This window comes from Fundulus heteroclitus, unplaced genomic scaffold (genome assembly GCF_011125445.2).
Source record: "Fundulus heteroclitus isolate FHET01 unplaced genomic scaffold, MU-UCD_Fhet_4.1 scaffold_39, whole genome shotgun sequence".
NCBI classification, from domain to species: Eukaryota; Metazoa; Chordata; class Actinopteri; order Cyprinodontiformes; family Fundulidae; genus Fundulus; species Fundulus heteroclitus.
The window spans coordinates 456,828-476,501 of NW_023396803.1; the positions used below are offsets into that span (position 1 = coordinate 456,828).

General features: G+C 41.7%; 1 protein-coding gene across 5 annotated transcripts in view; it reads left to right on the forward strand.

Moving 5' to 3' along the window:
• LOC105922165 (SPG11 vesicle trafficking associated, spatacsin) overlaps positions 1 to 18,360 on the forward strand; it is a 78,625-nt gene extending 60,265 nt beyond the window's left edge. For all 5 annotated transcript variants that reach the window (XM_036130842.1, XM_036130844.1, XM_036130843.1 and 2 more), the window contains 6 exons: positions 6,867 to 6,986; positions 7,481 to 7,649; positions 7,786 to 7,862; positions 7,991 to 8,146; positions 17,669 to 17,820; positions 17,945 to 18,360. In XM_036130842.1, the coding sequence (XP_035986735.1) occupies positions 6,867 to 6,986; positions 7,481 to 7,649; positions 7,786 to 7,862; positions 7,991 to 8,146; positions 17,669 to 17,820; positions 17,945 to 18,131 (861 nt within the window). In that variant the 3' untranslated portion in view covers positions 18,132 to 18,360. The remainder of the gene's footprint in view (positions 1 to 6,866; positions 6,987 to 7,480; positions 7,650 to 7,785; positions 7,863 to 7,990; positions 8,147 to 17,668; positions 17,821 to 17,944) is intronic.
• Positions 18,361 to 19,674: the final 1,314 nt, after the last annotated feature.

A 19,674-nucleotide genomic window follows, 5' to 3' on the forward strand; every position in this document is an offset into this window, starting at 1 on the left:
GCAAGCAGGAGTGGGCATACTTGTTGCCCCTCATCTTGGTGCCTGTACATTGGGGTTTACCCCGGTGAACGAGAGGGTGGCCTCCCTTCCCCTACGTGTGGGGGGGGGGGGGGGGGGCGGGTTCTGACTGCTTGTGCTTATGCGCCAAACAGTCCATATGTGCTCTTGGCACCAGGACATCCTTGGCTGTAACTCAATGATGGACTTTGTTGAGACGGAGCTTTAACTCTCACCTCAGGGAGAGCTTTGAACACATCCCGATGGAGGCGGGGGACATTTAGTCTGAATGGACCATGTTCCGCCCCTCTGTTGTTCAGATGGCTAGTCGGAACTGTGGCTGCAAGGTTATCGGTGCATGTCGCAGCTTCAACCCTCGAACACACTGGTGGACACCAGCGGTGAGGGAAGCTGTCAAGCTGAAGAAGGAGTACTATCGGGCTTTAGTGGCCTGTGGGATTCAGGAAGCAGCTGATGTGTACCAACGGTCAAAGTGTCAGGCGGCTCGACTGGTCGCTGAGGCAAAAACTCGGGCATGGTGAGACTTCGGAGAGGCCATGGAGAAAGACTTTGAAGTGCTTCTCGTCCACTATCCGGCATTTCAGGAGTGGGAAACAGTGCAGTACCAACAGTATTTATAGTCAGGGTGGTGTGCTGCTGACCTCAACTCAGGACGTCGCGTGTTGGTGGGTTTTCCCATCTCTGATGCTGAGGTCACTGAGGTGATTAAAAAGCTACTTGGTGGCAAGGCCCCGGGGTGGACCAGATTAACCCTGAGTACCTTAAGGCTCCGGATGTTGTGGGGCTGTGTTGGTTAACGCAACTCTGCAACATTGCGTGGATATTGGGGGCAGTTCCCCTGGAATGGCAGACTGGGGTGGTGATCCCCTTATTCAAAAAGGGGGACCGGAGGGTGTGTTCCAACTACAGAGGAATCACACTGTTCCGCATTGCCGGCAGTAAATCGGACTCGTTTCCAGTGAGAGTTGCCCTTTGTCACTGTTCATAACTTTTATGGACAGAATTTCTAGGTGCAGCGAAGGTGTTGAGATAATCCGTTTTGGTGACCTTAGGATCGCATCTTTGCTATTCGCAGATGACGTGGTTCTATTGGCTTCATCAGGTTGTGATCTACAGCTCTCACTGGAGCGGTTTGCAGCCTAGTTTGAAGCGGCTGGGATGAGGAAAAATGCCTCCAAACCCGAGACCATGGTCTTGAGCCAGAAAATGGTAGAGTGCCTTCTCCAGGTTGGGTAGGATGTGCTTGGACTGCAGTCTCCAGGAGTTTCCAGGAGTTGAAAATTGCCAGTTCCCCTCTGCTTCTCTCCGGAGCTGCTGTTTGAACGGCCCTGAACGTGCGCTCCTCCAATCCTACCCCTTTGTTGGGGACGCTGCCGTGTAACCGTGAATCTGTGAAAATTGCTACACATCTGTCCATTTTACGCGCAGCGATTCTTAACCGGATCTCGTCAAGTTTGTTAGCGAGGGATATTACGTTGGCCAGAGAGAGGCTTGAAATTTTTGGTCTGTATGGATTAGTTTTTAGCCGAGTCAACAGGCCTGCCCGACAGACTCGCCCTCTCCTTCTTTGCTTACCCAGTTTCTTGGTTCTCGAGAGCGGATAGAGTAAAGTATCTTTGTCCATTGTAGGTCGGGGTACTCAAAGGTCCGGATTCGATGGTCAGTACGGTTTGTGTACTCTGGGGATGGTTCGCAGTTCCAACAGCTCCTCTCTCCTGTATTGTTTTAGAGCTTGGAGTAGTGATAACACAAGTAAAAACACAAAAAATTTTAATCTTTATATCCTTAATATCCTTTTACATATTGCATGTATTATTCAGAAAAATAACAGTTAAGTAATGGTATACTTATGATTAATTGCTATATATTTGTCTGATTAATCATGTAACTTTAAAAATCTCAGACCTGTATGTATAAAATTAGAAAATGTAGAAGATAAGAGAGAGGCTTATTACTATGTCTTACTGGCATCAATAGACGTATATTTTCTTGGTTTGAGAAACACTTTTTTCCATCTTCTGAGTCAGCATTCAGGCCTCACCGCTAACTTCAGCCTGGGTTATGATGCTCTGTTTCCACCTGTTCTTGTGCACACACAGAGTCCCACCTGTGGTTGGCTCCATGCAGCTCATTTCAGAGTTGCATCTCCTATTGTAATCCTGTTTGAGGCATTCAGTTTAACTTTAAGTGTAATGGAATGGTAAAATGTAAATGTCTTGTACTTGTATAGTGCTTTATCAAGTCAAATGACCCCAAAGCACTTTCCACTACAATCAAGTCATTCACCCATTCACACGCACATTCACACCCTGATGGTGCTGAGCTATGTTAGTAGCCACAGCTGCCCTGGGGCAGACTGACAGAAGCGAGGCTGCCATACAGGCCTTCTGACCACCTCCAGCAGGCAATGTTGGGTGAAGTGTGTCTTACCCAAGGACACAAAAAGTGAGACAGTCAGAGCGGGGGATTGAATCGGCAACCCACTAGTTTACATGATGAACTCCCTAACTTACAAGAATCCATGAACAAGACAGGCCCCAGGCACTGGACTGAACAGCAATTCTGGACATCCATCCATTTTGTGACCCGCTTAATCCCTCATGGGGTCGCGGGTGTTGCTGGTGCCTATCTCCAGCGTTCACTGGGCGAGAGGCGGGGTACACTCCAGACAGGTCGCCAGTCTGTTGCAGGGCAACACATAGACAGGCAGGACAAACAACCCCATTCTGGACAGAATGGAGAAATTGCCACTCCGTCCCAGCTTGTGTGCGTGGTTGCGCAGTCATACTGTGTGCAAATAACAATTTTTTAAGTGTTCTGATTTGAATCATTGTCAGGTTAGGTTAAGGTAGAGATAATATGGAATACAATAGAAACAAATCGCTTTGATTCTAAATAAAAATGATTAAACTTAAAGGAAAAATAAGTAATAATGGCACCTAGTAATTAAAATTGGAAGAAAACGCATGCACAATGCTTTTACCGGAGACCCCCCATTTACTCAACGGTCCGTTGTTCCACTGAATTTTTACTTCCACAAAATAGGTATATTATGATGCATTCTGTTATATTTCTGGTCCGCGTCTCTTACCGGGTTCCATATTAGCTGGCTGGTGCTCTTTTGCAAAGATAAAATACCAAATTTTGGGAACCTTGGGGACTCTCATGTGATTGGCTCAGGTATGCGGAAGTAAACACGAACTACACTCTGAACCAAAATAGTTCCAAACCGTACCTCATTGTTTTAAACCAATAAGTAAACATGACTGAGACATTGTTCATACACACACACACACACACACACACACACACACACACACACACACACATATATATATATATATATATATATATATATATATATATATATATATATATATATAACCATTTAGGCTATTGCCTTTTTTTTCCTTGGTTTTTGTGGCACTTATGACACATTTTTTACAAAGTAGGCAGACAGGTTTGAAAGAGGGGCGAAGACGTGCGGCAACGGACCTCAGGCCGAATTCAAACCCAGGTCAGCCACGTCAAGGACTGAAGAAATCTCACCTAAAAAGTGCTGAGAGAATCCCTCAACTTAACTTTGAAGCACAAATGAACTCACCTTTTTCTGTTCCCTGTTTTTTTTCTTGTGTGTCTTGGTGCTTTTATGCACCAGCTTGCAAATTGAGAAGTTGTCCATGCAGCAATCAAAAACCAGTGAGGAGATGACATCACACAAGCAAACTTCATATGACCATTTAGGCTATTGACATCATCATGTACAACACAACATTTAACATCACATTCAAGAAGTCGGCACTTTGACATAGCAGCATTGAAAGACAAAATAGCTTTGAGAAAACAAACCTGAAGCTAGATGGGGAACGCTTCTGTACTCCACAACACACTAAGCTAACCGTCTAGAGCTACATTTGCACCTTTCCAAGATGGCGACTATGACGACATATGACCTACGACCTTGCGTGACGAGGAGGTCCTAATGACGTATCTAGCCCACACGCCTAGTGCAGGGCGGGCTTTGATCAGGAGGCGGTTTCACTCCTGAACAAAGGACTTCAAAGAAAGTGCGTGAAACTGAACATGTAGACAAAGAAATCAAAAGATGAAGAAAGGAAGAGGAGAGAAAATCGGCTCTCGGCGGAGCCAGTTCATCCCAAAAGCAACACAGCCAAAATCACTTATGAAATGCATGCACAGACATCAGAAATATCCAGCACCATTAAAACATACCCGTCTCGGAATAATTAAGCATTAAACTAATTCCTAATAGGTTCTGCCCAGGCACAAAATATATCCCCTTATGGGTGAAAAACAGAAATATGAGTAAAATCCTTTCTTTACTCTGACGTTGCCTCAGTGGGGATGTCCCTGCTCCGGATCCACGAGCCTCCTGCAGCTGCGATGCCGGCATGCGTCCGTGAATGGCAGAAGAAAAAGGGAAAACCCACACAGTCTCTGGGGCTTTCAGACGCTTCGTTTGGCCAAAATAGCAGCGGAGTTCATGACGATCACTGGAAGATGGCGGCTCCCAGTAGGATCAAAATTAATTCAGAATACTTTAAAGTCGACGTCCTGCATAGAAATAAAGGGAATGTTTGATTCGGAAGCTTTCGGCCAGCGAGAAATCGAACCACGTGGGGGAAATCCCAACGGGAGGAACAGCTCAATTTGGCGAAATGCCAGCAAAGAAGACTGGGTTGAGCTCGCCGGGCGCTTTTATGTCATTCTATAGCAACGAGATAACGTTGCCAGGGCTGGTGGTTTGGTTGACCGTGTTGCATGCTGGGAGCTGGTGGTCAGGTTGACCATGTTGCATTCTGGGAGCTGGTGGTCAGATTGACCATGTTGCATGCTAGGAGCTGGAGTCTGTCACATCATAAGATGGCATTACAGTAAACATACCACCACTGCAGGGGGCAGTCATCAATACTAATGCAGGGCTCTGCCCTGTAGTGCTGCAGCTCTCCAGACTCCATCTTCTTCTGAGTCAGAGTCTGACCCCAGCAGGAGAGTGGTCCTCCTCTTCTTCTTTTTAGCAAGTTCATCATCCTCTGTGGCGGGCTGGAGAGTAGCTGCTCTTCTGGACTCTGCTGTTTGGAGCATATTCTCCAGACTGGTTCACACCTGAATAAAGGAAAAGATGGAGAGATGGACAGGTACATGAATTAATTCTTTTTAATACTCAATTTAGTGTAATTGGCAGTTTATTTTATGAAGTGCTTTGTGTTGCTATATAGATACAGTTTTATTTAATAAAATTGACTGAGTAGTCCAGCATATCTTTATGGTTTTTACCTGTTCCCACTTTTTCTTGGAAGACATTCAAATCCTTGGAACATGGATTCAGTGGTGTATCAATCCTGTCGTGTTGCCAGGTCACTCTGGAAGAAATTCTTGAACTCTACCATTTAGGTTGGATCATCATCATTGACATCCATGACACACTCCTGATGGCGAAAAGCAGGCAGCACTACAGAGCAAGAAATATAGGCCACACTACCAAATAGCTCAGTAACATACATGCACAGGTGGATAAACTTACAAAATAAACCTAACTGAATATTTAAAGTTTCAAATTGAATTGTACCAACAAGAAACAACTGTATGTTCTTTCATTTATACACATGACAGTAGTTTATTTCATTAAAGTGGATAGGTGTTTATTTGAGCTTACCTGCATGCCCCCCCCCACCCCCCGCATCGCGTCCTTGGGCAAGACACTTCATCCGCATTGCCTGCTGCCGATGGTCAGATGGCCTGATGGCGGCAATGAATTGCAGCCTTGCTTCTGTCAGGCTACCAACATAGATCACCACCGTCAGGGGTTGAATGTGTAAATAACACAATGGACATGAAGTGTGAAGCGCTTTGGGGTCGTTGGACTTGATAAAGCGTTGTACACACACAAACATTTACCATTTGCACCAGCAAACCCACTGGTATTGTGGTTAAAAATGCTAAAATGCATAACAGTATAAATATGACTGTAATAAATTAATAGCAATTAACAAGACAATTTGACACCTCTAGGTGAACTTTTATAGATTAGGGTCTACCTATTAATCACTTTTCTATCTCTGAATGTGCTGTTTACTTGTAGAATTGTTAGTAATGTTGGTTATAACACTAGAATGGTGTCTGTTCAGAAACATACATTCAGACCCTTATCTGGATTCCTACCAGTCGAAAAAAACACGTTTTAATCTTGCAAAAAATAAATGTTAGTCGGGGGAAGGTTCTGATGGTTGTAGGGGTAGTTAACATGACCCATATATGGAGGCCTTAGTCCTCGACGCAGCTGACCTGGGGTAAATTCCGGCCTGAGGTCCTGTGCTTCATATCTACCCCCTGTTTCAAACCCTATTTCCAGTGAGCTTACTTTGAGAAGAACGAGCCACTAGTGCCAGAACAAGATTATTCAATAAAAAATAAATGTTAGTCACATTTTAGGGGGAGTGGAGACATTGTTATTTGCGCATGATGCTTGTGTCTCGGAGAAACTGCAAATTCCCGCATCAAATTCCACATTTTGCCTTTCTGGATCCCGGAACAACACTCTTAGCTCCAGAATGTTAGACATTCGCTGCACACTGGCAGATTACTGCTCCCTAAGGGATGGATTCATTGTAGAAGAGGGACAGTGGATAGGGTTGATTTGGGGATTTAACCAGGTACTTGCAGCCTTCTCAGAACGCAAGCATATTGCTCTAACCAATAGGCCACCACTCCCCCAATGTAGAGAACTGGTTTAAACAAAAGATAATCATATTCTGTGTTTAAAAATTTTTATGGACAAACATTATCTGGTCAGCATTTCTCTGTGTGATGTGTTTGTGTATGTGCAGGTGCGTCTGCTGACCGGTATTGGCAGGTATAATGAGATGACGTACATCTTCGATTTGCTCCATCAGAACCATTGTTTTGAGATGCTACTCAGAAAGAAGATGGACAGAGAGAGAGGACAGGTTTGGCTCACACCACATACACACACACACGCACGCACACACACACACACACACACACACAGTGACATTTTAGTGATGGTATCAAGATTTTGCTTGTTTGTACCGGTAATACTTTATAGGCTGGTTTTGCTGTTCTTTTCATATCTCTCTTTGCAGGTGAAGAAGCAGACCCAGAGGATGTTATATTGCTCTCTCGCTTTTCTCTCCTCTATCTCTTTCATCTTTTCTCCTTTTTAGGCATTTTGTCTCATCTGTTTCTCTCCTTTTTTCTCTTCTGCCTTCCTGTTTCAGTGTCCATTTAACATGAAATAGTCCCAGCATAAATTGTAATAATGCTTCTTGTATATTACGAAAGCAGTGAGGCTCAACTTGTGAAAGTAAAATCTGTTAGGCTCTTTTTGGCATTAAGACAACAATTCTTATTGCCACATTGACAAAAAAAAGTTTGTATTTCACCAAGATATCACCCCGTCATTAATTTCATCCTTTTGCAGAGATCTACATTAAAAACTGCTCTGCTAGATTACATCAAACACTGCCTCCCTGCTGATAGCGAGAAGCACAACATGGTGGCGCTTTGTTTCAGCATGAGGAGGGAGATTGGAGAAAACCATGAGATTGCTGCCAAGACACAGCTAAAGATGATTGAATCTCAGGATTGGGGTGAGCAAAAAAGCTGTACAAAGGTTGAAAAACTAAAACTTTTCTGCAAAAATGGCTTGTATTGTCTGTTATCAGATGCACAATACTAGCTTTAATTGCAGAGTAAGTTTTACTCTTGTTGAATATTTTTAAACAGTTGTAACTCCTGATCTGAAGAGCTCATTGGTCAAGGTGTTGAATCTGCTCAAGGATGCTGCAGAAAGTTTCTCCAAGGTATTTCAGCTTCTTTCAGTGCTTCTAATAACTTTCTCATGCATGATAGATTTTCATTTTGTGTGTGTGTGTGTGTGTGTGTGTGTGTGTGTGTGTGTGTGTGTGTGTGTGTGTGTGTGTGTGGTCAGGATTCCTGTGTGCGTCAGGCGAGTCATTGCGTCCGAAGAGCCAAATTGATCACTCTTCAGCTCCACTTCTTGAACCAGGGATCCAACCTTCGCCTCATCAACCTGAAACCTGCAGAGTTGCACAATGCCTTCATGACTCTACCACAATTGTATCAGGTGTTATTTTATTTGTCACTACATAATATACAATTTTAATCCAGGATTTTATAGCCTGGCACTCCTGATGACGTCTCAAATAATGTAAGCATATAATTAGTCCGTGGGCCAGAATTTGTAGGACGTCTCCTTAAGAAGTTTCGTATGAACTGTCAGGGGGCAACTTTCTTGCTCTTGGATAAGTTGCTACACATAGCAGTGATCTCAAAACACCAATGTTCCCACGTTTTCACTTGCACATTAATAAGTTATTACTGATAAAAAAAATCTAAACTATTGCGCTCCGGTCCAAGAGGTCACGTGATTCGATTTTTGCTGCTCCGCCAATCAGATCGCTGTATTGTCAGCTGAGTGCGTTCAACCACTTCATCATGGCTGCGCCCGTAAAGGGTTGTAAGCATTTGTTTCCAGACGAAGAAAGCCCAATAATAGCATTTTCTGGCACCAATTGGCAAAGATCTTGATGGCAAGGGAAAAGAAATAGCCCAGACCATCCATCATTCATTTTCTAACACGCTTATCCCTGCTGGGTTTGTGAGGGGTGCCGGTGCCGATCTCTAGCTGTCAATGGGCGAGGCGGGGTACAACCTGGACAGGTCGCCAGTCCATCGCAGGGCAGAAATAGCCCAGCCTTTTGCCCATTTTACTGTGATATCACCAAGACCTGCTGCGCTAGGTTTCATACGCATTCATACAAAAATGCGGGCCTAGTTTGTACTGTTTCAAGTCACCATTCAATTCTCAGACGGTTTTAAGACAAATGTTACAGGCCACAGTAAAACCAGAAACAAGTCTCACCGGGGCCGTTTTGGGTTATTTGCAGATTCTGAAAGTGTGGAATCTAAGCTTTCCAATGTCAAACTTGTAGAAAACAACAAAGCAATGAAGAAGATATGACCAATCTGAATATTGGTACTCTGCAAAGAAGATTAGTGATAAAATAGGCCTTGAAGTTTCTTTAGAATCATCCCCAGCCAGGGTGATGTTAACAAAAGCTATGGATTTGAATTACTTTGCATACCTTGCAGAAACACCTCCCACCTCTTAAATGCCTTTACATGAACAAAAATAGAGGGCCCAGGTCAACTCACAGCACTATTTTGTTCATGTAACGATAAATTATAGCTCTGCATTAAATATTTGTGTTAAATCTGTGCACTGAACAAAGATCTTTCAATTTACAACACCAAATTCAACAGACACGGAAAAACACACACAAACACAAACATACACTCTTGTTTAATGTACATAGTGAGTTGTCTTCCATAGACCTTCATTGATCTTTCAGTCTTTCTATGGCCTAACCCTGACCCTAGCCATATTATACCTAACCCTAACCTGAACTTAATTCATGCCATAGTGATCTAACCCCAAGACCAGAATAAAAGTGAATACCGACAAAAGGTCCTCACTTCACTATTAAAATTAGCAAAAAGTACAAGCAAGTACAAGAACACACACATTGTGTCATACAAAGTGGTATTGTTACCCTTTAATTGCTCATTCTGTTTTTTACAGGAACTTTTCAAAAGGTGTTTTATGGGTATTTAAGATAACATTTCTCATTACCATTACGATACAAGGAAATTCCATAAAGCAATCTTCCAGGTATAGCAGCAATCAATCTTACTAAAGGAGAGATTATGCATTTCTAGCTGAAAGACCACCGTTTGGCTTTTGTATTGTATTTTGTTTAAAATGTACGTGTCTGCTCAGCATGCAGGTATGAATAGAGGCGTTCACACATTTGTATACACTACGTTTTCCGTATTAAGCTTAGCCTACGATTGAAACACGAGACACATATTTTTTTTATGTCTTGTGTAACATTAAAAACACATAACAAACTCTGTCCCTTAAATCATGTTTGGATATTTAAAAAAGGAAGGGTGAATGATACACTGCTTTAATTTCAGTATGATGCATCTTAATAGTTAGGGTTCCAAGCCCGCAGAGCAGAAAGAACGGGCTATGCAAGGCATAGCCGTTCATCTGCTCTGTGAGCAGAGAACCCTATTGTTTTTCGTGTGTTTTTTCATTTTTAGGGTTCCAAGCCCGCAGAGCAGAAAGAACAGGCTATGCAAAGCATAGCCATTCGTCTGCTCTGTGAGCGGAGAACCCTATTGTTTTTCGTGTGGTTTTTCATTATTCTTTATTATTATTCTCCACTAAATCGTTTTGTGCAGCCCATGCGGACTTGTAACAAATCGATTGACTCAGGTATCCAAGTACAGAATGTGCACCGCTACTCAAACCCAGACTTTCAGACCCCTCAACAACTAGGGGGCACTTTAACAAAGGACACTGCGTTTCAGCCTGTAACCACCAAACTACTGGTCCCACACTCAAAAACTTCACATCACATTGTTTATTGGATGATTCTGCATCAGAAAGTGCATGGACACACCCTTCGTTGACTAGCTAATTTTCGCACTACATGGCTACAAAGGTTAAACCTTTCTTGTTAAACTCCTCGTACATTTTTTGTGCAATCCGTGCAAAACTCCATTTATAACCCTGTAATGGACAACTAAAAAAGCTATGGCGGCAGATTTTTTAATTTGACTTTTTTGAAAAGTAATGCTAAAATAAGTGATTGTTAGCTAGCTAGCTCTAAATGTAATTGCTGATTATTCTAAAACCATAACAGATTTTAACATGTCCTTCATAACCCATCCTCCAAATAAGATTTTGCACTCGTGTCCCGTGTTCGAGGATCGTCCATCAGTAGGAGGCGCTGTGATGTCAAGAAATCGACTAAGCAAGAATGACTGATTTGTTTTTTACAAAATCTTCTTTATTCCCTTCCAATCATAGCCCTGAACTAAAGTATTAAATATGGTAATGATTGAAACAAGTGGGCAGGGCCTATTTCCAAAAGTAAAAAACCTTGGTCTGTTTGACAAAACTAGAAAAATTCACCTAAAATCAATGTTTTGGTGCAATGAGATCAGATTTTCAGGATGTATTCGTTGAATAACGTGTAACAATTTTCTCACTGCATGTATTGAAGTTTTTGAAAGTTGCACACAATGTTTTTTTTTTAAAGTTTGTAAAATGGAGAAATCAATGTATTTTCCACAAATATTGTTCAATCTTAATAAAAATGGCCACTATATGTAAAGCACATGCAGACTAAACAAGGATTTCAGTTAGGTCAAAATTGCCTGAATTTTTACCAATTTACAAGACATTGAAATTTACATGCACAAGACTATAACGGTTACAATTTCTTTTCTCTGAATCTCTTTTCTCAATGAGCATGAAAAAAATCAAGTGCTTAGAGAAATCACTCTTGGCCATCTGGTGGTGAACTAACTAATTTAATGCTTTTTAATGCTCTTGAGGCTCTTAGAAATAAATTTAATGCCATTTTATATATATATATATATAAATAAAACAACACAAATTGCACATTGGTTTAATGTTGATTGTGCATCAGTTTGTAATTGTATGTCTGTGGAACCTGGTCTTTAAAGTTTCACTTACTATTCAGCTGTGAGGATGAAGAGAAAGAAGAGAAGATGACAGAGGATCAATCAGGACAAACAGGGGAAAGCGACAGGTTGGTCTAATATTAGGTAGAAGTGAGGGAACAGCTGCTTAATCCAACGCAATAATGTTTAAATATTATGTTTAAAAACTGTATTAAGATCTGTAATTTTTACAACTAATACATAATGCTTTTTTGTGATGACATCAGTTAGGAATAATTACATTAGGGAGGAAACAAAAACCTATATACCATGATGGTTTGAATTTCTGATGACCATCTTTCATTGTGTTCTTTTTGGGAAAATGAGTGCAGTCACACATGGTGTGTCAATCACCACAAAAGAGAATGTGGAACAAAAAGGTGTGCACGGGGTTGTGACATGTAGGGAGAGGACGCATACGCGAAGGCTCCGGCTCACTTTTTGTTACCCTCCCTTGGAACAAATTTTCTGCACAAACTTTGACACAATTTTTACTGCTGAAGTTGGTTTGACAGTTGTCTCAGTAACGAGCATGTCCAAACACGCAAAATCAGTTAACTTAGATACTCCGGTGACACGTGCGGCGGGCAAGCTAGCATCCTTTGCAGCTAGCATCCTTCCAACAACAGCGGGGGATCCTGTGACACCCGAGAAACCTGCAGCAACGGTGGTGGCCATGGACCAACTGGCGGCTAAATTCGCTAAACAACGAACATCACTCAAAGAAGGTGTTTCTAGCCTTATTCAAGATGCCATTAGACTAATACAAGCTTCACTGGACTCACTACAGACAACAGTGACCTCATTCCAGAGCCGTCTAACCGCCGTTGAGTTGGTGGCAGGTGATAACTTCGAGCGGCTAATGGCGGCTGAGTCTACCATAAAAACGCTCCAGAGCCAGACCCAGTCGCTGTTAGACCGGTGCGACGACCTCGAGAACCGCTCACGGTGATCTAATCTCCACATATTGAATATTCCCGAGGGCGGTGAAGACGGCAAAGATCCCTTAAAGTTCATGTCGCATGTCTTGATGGAAGTGATGGGTCCCGATGTTTTTTCTACACCGCCTGAGCTGGAGAGAGCCCACCGTACCCCGACCTCCAGAGCCGGCCAGAGATCTTGTCAAGACATTGATGCAATCAACTAATTCCCTTTATATAGGATTTTTTTGACCAATCTGTAGAATCTTATTGAACTTGAGTTGTAAAGTGCCTTGAAATGACATGTTTCATGAATTGGCACTATATAAATAAAATGTAATTTAATTATATATCTCTATCTATCTCTCTCTCTCTCTCTCTCTCTATATATATATATATATATATATATATATATATATATATATATATATATATGACTATTAAGTTTAAAAAAAATCCCTACAAATATCCTTTATGAATGTGCATACTGAACTTTGTTTATTTTTTACTCAGATTAAGAGAAATAATTTCCTTATTAGTAAAAAAAAAAATACTGTTAAAAATACTGAGCTCATGTTTAGAAACAATTCATTAGAACAGCTGAAGCACTTCAGACACATGTGCAGAAAAGAATCAGGGGTGCCTCCAGAAATTTCATCATGTTAGGAATAAGGTGTAATTTTTTTCATTTATTGAAAGCTACTTGGGAAAAGCAGATACTGGCAAATAAAAATAGAAGCAAGAACAGAAACGATATCTTTATCTATGTAACAGGAATTTCAGGGAAAACAGGGAACAACAGTCATATTTTGATTACAAGGTTATACCGCATGTGTAAGAAACAATTTTACCTTTACTTAGTCTTAAACAAAAATAATTATTTCAATTCAATTAAATTTTATTTATATAGCGCCAAATCATGAAACATGTCATCTCAAGGCACTTTACAAAATCAAGTTCAATCATATTATACAGATTGGGTCAGATTATACAGATTGGTCAAAAATGTCCTATATAAGGAAACCAGTTGATTGCATCAAAGTCCCGACAAGCAGCATTCACTCCTGGAGAACCGTAGAGCCACAGGGAGAATCGTCTGCATTGTACATGGCTTTGCTGCAATCCCTCATACTGAGCAAGCATGAAGCGACAGTGGGAAGAAAAACTCCCCATTAACGGGAAAGAAAACCTCCGGCAGAACCGGGCTCAGTATGAACGGCCATCTGCCTCGACCGACTGGGGTTACAGAAGACAGAGCAGAGACACAACAAGAGAGACAAAAAAGCACAGAAGCACACATTGATCTAGTAATCTGTTCTACATAAGATGGTAGTAGCGGGTGAGCCGTCTTCTCTGGATGATGTCACAGTTAACAGAACGCCAGACCAGGTGTACCTACTATGAAGAAAAAGAGAGAGAGCAAAAAGTTAAAAGCTGCAATGACGACAGTCATTTCAATGTAATACAATGCAAAACTGGAGAACAGTAGACTGAAGAACAGTAGAAATCAGTAGAGTGAGAAAATTAGACCCTGATGTCCTCCAGCAGCCTAGGCCTATCACAGCACAACTATAGAGATAGCTCAGGGTAACATGAGCCACTCTAACTATAAGCTTTGTCAAAAAGGAAAGTTTTAACATTAGTCTTAAAAATAGATAGGGTGTCTGCCTCACAGACCAAAACTGGGAGTTGGTTCCACAGGAGAGGAGCCTGATAGCTAAAGGATCTGCCTCCCATTCTACTTTTAGAGACTCTAGGAACCACTAGCAGACCTGCAGTCTGAGAGTGAAGTGCTCTGTTAGGAACATATGGGGTAATCAGAGCTCTGATATATGATGGAGCTTGATTATTAAGGGCTTTATATGTTAGAAGGAGAATTTTAAATTCTATTCTTGATTTAACAGGAAGCCAATGAAGGGAAGCTAAAATTGGAGAAATATGATCCCTCTTGTTGATTTTCATCAGAACTCTTGCCGCAGCATTTTGGATCAGCTGAAGACTTCGAACTGCATTTTGTGGACTTCCTGATAGTAAAGAATTACAATAGTCCAGCCTTGAAGTAACAAATGCATGGACTAGTTTTTCAGCATCACCCCTGGACAGAATGTTTCTAATTTTGCCGATATTATGGAGGTGAAAAAAGGAAACTCTGGAAACCTGTTTAATATGGGATTTAAATGACACGTCTTGGTCGAAAACAACACCAAGATTTTTAACTTTATTACCAGAGGCCAAGTTAATGCCATCCAGATTAAGTGATTGATTAAGAACTTTATTTTTTGAAGACTCTGGCCCAAAGATTACAACTTCTGTCTTGTCAGAATTTAAATGCAGGAAATTTAAAGTCATCCAGCTTTTGATGTCATCAAGACATGACTGCAGTCGAAGTAACTGATTGGATTCATCAGGATTTATGGATAAATATAGCTGAGTGTCATCAGCATAACAGTGGAAATTAATCCCATGCTGTCTGATAATTTTGCCAATCGGAAGCATATATATAGTAAATAGAATTGGTCCAAGGACTGAACCCTGTGATACTCCACAAGTGACCCTAGAGTTTGAGGAGGATTTATTATTAACATGGACAAACTGGAATCTGTCCGACAGATAAGATTTAAACCAGCCTAATGCTTTTCCCTTAATCCCTACAGTATGCTCAAGTCTTTGTAGGAGAATATTGTGATCAACTGTATCAAATGCAGCACTGAGATCTAACAGGACAAGTATAGACACAAGTCCATTATCTGAGGCCATGAGAATATCATTGGTGACCTTCACCAGAGCTGTTTCAGTGCTATGATGAGCTCTGAAGCCTTATTATTACTTTTATCCATAATATCCAATTCTGGTTACCAGGCTCAATTCAAGCTATTTATGTGTTGTACCAGTCTTAAGAATAGATACAGGTGTGCCAGAACTAAACTAACTTCTGCCATTATTAATGTAGACATTTGATAACAACGACCTAAAAGTTAAGGGATGTGGACTGTTTTTAGCAACTGTTGGAATTATACATTTCTATAAATGTATTGTTATAACATTGAATCCGCAATATAAATCAGGCAGTAAAACAATAAAGATAAAATTTATACAATTGGTACTTGGGTGCTTCAGTTATTGTTAGTAAGCTTTTAATAAGTCATGTGTTTTGAAGATGGATTTAAAATATGAATGGTCAGAATTGTTGTAGTTGCAAAGAAAAGCCACCAGATGGTGGTGCTACACGTAATTTTCTGAAATTGTCTATCTTAACAAAATGTTTTATGTCAAATTATATAAATAAAATTCATTACAAATTAACGGTTTGCTCTAAAATTCTGAAAATATTCACAGATGTCCAAGAATGCTTTCTCTATGCATATGATTGTTTTTCATGCTATTTCAGAAAAGATTTAAAGAGGAAAAAAAGTGTAACCGTTGATGTTAACCTTGTAAACTTCAATGTCTTTTACATTAGTCAAAATCGCCTGGATTTTTACTAAACTGAAGTCCATGTTTAGTCTGAATGTGCTTTACAAATAGTGGCCATTTTTATTGGGATTGAACAGTATTTGTGGAAACTACATTGATTTCTGCATTTGACAAAGTTTTAAAAATTCAGAGTGTGGGACTTTCAAAAACATCAGTACATGCAGTGAGAGAATTGTTACACCCTATTCAAGGAATACATCCTGAAAATCTGAGCTTGTTACACCACGAAATTGATTTTAGGTGATTTTTATTTATTTTTTTCAAGTTTTTTTTCACACTTTTGGAAATAGGCCCGGCCCACTTGTTTCAATCGTTACCATATTTAATACTTTAGTTGAGGGCTATGACTAGAAGGGGATGAAGAAGGTTTTGTAAAAATCCAATCAGCCATTCTTGCATAGTAGATTTCTTGACATCACAGCGCCCCCTAGTGATGGACGATCCTCAAACGAGGGTCACGTGTGCAAAATCTTATTTGGAGTATGGGTTATGAAGGACATGTTAAAATCTGTTATGGTTTTAGAATAATCAGCAATTACATTTAGAGTTAGCTAGCTAACAATTTTTTATTTTAGCATTATTTTTCGAAAAAGTCAAAATTCAAAAATCCGCTGCGTTAACTTTTTTTTATTTGTCTATGACACGCTTATATATAAAGTTTTGCGTGGATTGCACAAAAAATGTAGGAGGAGTTTAACAAGAAAGGTTTAACCTTTGTAGCCATGTAGCGCGAAAAGTACCTGGGAAACGAAAGGTGTGCCAATTCCCGTTTTGATGCAGCATCATCCAATAAACAAAGTGATATGAAGTTTTTGAGTGTGGGACCAGTAGTTTGGTGGTTATAGGCCAAAACGCATTGTCCTTTGTTATACCCTAATAATAATAATAGATAATGGAAAAACAGACGAAAAAACAACAGGTAGAGCACACAGTGCAGAGAGCACACAGTGCAGAGAGAAAAACAATAGGGTGCGCTCCGGGCTTGGAACCCTAATAATAATAATAATAAATAATGGAAAAACAGACGAAAAACAATAGGGTTCTCTGCACACAGTGCAGTTGAACGGCATAGCCGTTCGCCTGCGCTGCGGGCTTGGAACCCTAATAAATAATTTAAAAACAGACGAACAACAATAGGGTGCGCTGCGGGCTTGGAACCCTAATAATAATAATAAATAATGGAAAAACAGACGAAAAACAATAGGGTTCTCTGCACACAGTGCAGACGAACGGCATAGCCGTTCGCCTGCGCTGCGGGCTTGGAACCCTAATAACAAATAATTTAAAAACAAACGAAAAACAATAGGGTTCTCTGCACACAGTGCAGTCGAACGGCATAGCCGTTCGTCTGTGCTGTGGGCTTCAAACCCTAAATATATACCCATTATAAGACTTGATAGAGCCCTAACATTGTTTTAATGTCAAAAGTTGTAAAACTAAACTAAACTAAAAACTGTATCTTCTTTGTCTGCTTTTTAAGCTTCTTTAGCATCTTGTGATTATATTTTTTATGATTAATAGGGTAAAATAAAAATAATTGCTAATGTCATGATTGAGCTCAGCATTTGTATTTCTCAGTGTGGTGTTTTTGCGCTGACAATTTTTTATTTATTTTTTTTTGACACATTGACACTCCGTTTCCTCTCTACCAGGTATTTGTTGTCTCAGAGGCTTACGGCTATGGTCCAGACTGGGCTGAGATTTTGTACCAGAAGGTGGTTCTGAAAGGAGACTTTGTTTACCTGGAGGAGTTGAAACGTCGGCGTCCTCTCACCTCTGCCCTATTTGAAGACATTTTCAGAAAGTAAAGAATAATGTTTTGCATCTCCAGGCTTAGTTAAGATACAGTACATATCTGAGGATGACTCTCCACAGAGTTTCTGAGGGTTTCTCCTGTAATATAGAAGTTTGTTTGTGTGTCGTTTCAGACTGGACAGCACCCCCAGCAGTGTTTCTTCCAATGTGAAACGCCTGCTGACTTATTGTGATGATGTGTGCACCCGCTACAGATTGGCCTACCAGCAGAATCTTTCTGATGTCACCAAAACACTGCTGCAAGATAACAAGACCTACGGCTACATGAATGACACGCTCACCAGCAAAACATTTATCTGAGCAGCCTTATGTGATTGTACGGTCCTATTTCACAATCAGTGGACCCTATACACCCAATAAGTGTACATGAATTATTTGTGTAATTCACATAATGAAAAAACTATCCTCTCACTTTGGTTAAAGTGGTATTATTTTCTTGAAAAATAAAACTTTTAGTACCTTTCAAATGACTAAACCTGTCTAAAAATCATGTAAATTTAACAATAAACAAAGATCATTTCTGTCAGAATTTCAGCATCTTTATACTACAATCATGAACAGGGAATTCTTGGTCTGTGAAAATAATCACATATTTACTGGAGATAGTTTTCCTCCGTCTGTCCGTCCGTCTTCTTCCGCTTATCCGGGGTCGGGTCGCGAGGGCAGCAGCTTCAGTAGGGAGGCCCAGACGTCCCTCTCCCCGGCCACTTGGGCCAGCTCCTCCGGAGGAATCCCAAGGCGTTCCCAGGCCAGCCGGGAGACATAGTCCCTCCAGCGTGTCCTGGGTCTTCCCCTGGGCCTCCTCCCGGTGGGACGTGCCCGGAACACCTCACAAGGGAGGCGTCCAGGGGGCATCCTGACCAGATGCCCGAGCCACCTCAACTGGCTCCTCTCGACGTGGAAGAGCAGCGGCTCTACTCTGAGTCCTTCCCGGATGACTGAGCTCCTCACCCTATCTCTAAGGGAGAGCCCAGACACACTATGGAAAAAACTCATTTCAGCCGCTTGTATCCGGGATCTCGTTCTTTCGGTCATGACCCAAAGCTCGTGACCATAGATGAGGGTAGGAACGTAGATCGACGGGTAAATCGAGAGCTTCGCCTTTTGGCTCAGCTCTCTCTTCACCACAACGGATCGGTACAGCGCCCGCTTCACAGCAGACGCTGCACCAATCCGCCATTTTCATCCCGGCCGCTTCGCACTCGGTTGCGAACCGCTCCAGTGAGAGCTGTAGATCACGCCCTGATGAAGCCAATAGGACCACGTCATCCGCGAATAGCAGAGACGCAATCCTAAGGCCACCAAAACGGATCCCCTCAACACCTTGGCTGCGCCTAGAAATTCTGTTCATAAAAGTTATGAACAGAATCGGTGACAAAGGGCAACCTTGGCGGAGTCCAACTCTCACCGGAAACGAGTCCGACTTACTGCCGGCAATGCGGACCAGACTCTGACACCGGTCGTACAGAGACCTGACAGCCCTTATTAAAGGGCCCAGTACTCCATACTCCCGGAGTACCCCCCACAGGATCCCTCGGGGGACACGGTCGAATGCCTTCTCCAGATCCACAAAGCACATGTAGACTGGTTGGGCAAACTCCCATGCCCCCTCCAGAATCCTGCTGAGGGTGTAGAGCTGGTCCAGTGTACCACGGCCAGGACGAAAACCACACTGCTCTTCCTGAATCCGAGATTCGACTATCCGACGGACGCTCCTTTCCAGAACCCCTCAATAGACCTTACCAGGGAGGCTAAAGAGTGTGATCCCTCTGTAGTTGGAACACACCCTCCGGTCCCCCTTTTTAAATAGGGGAACCACCACCCCAGTCTGCCAATCCAGGGG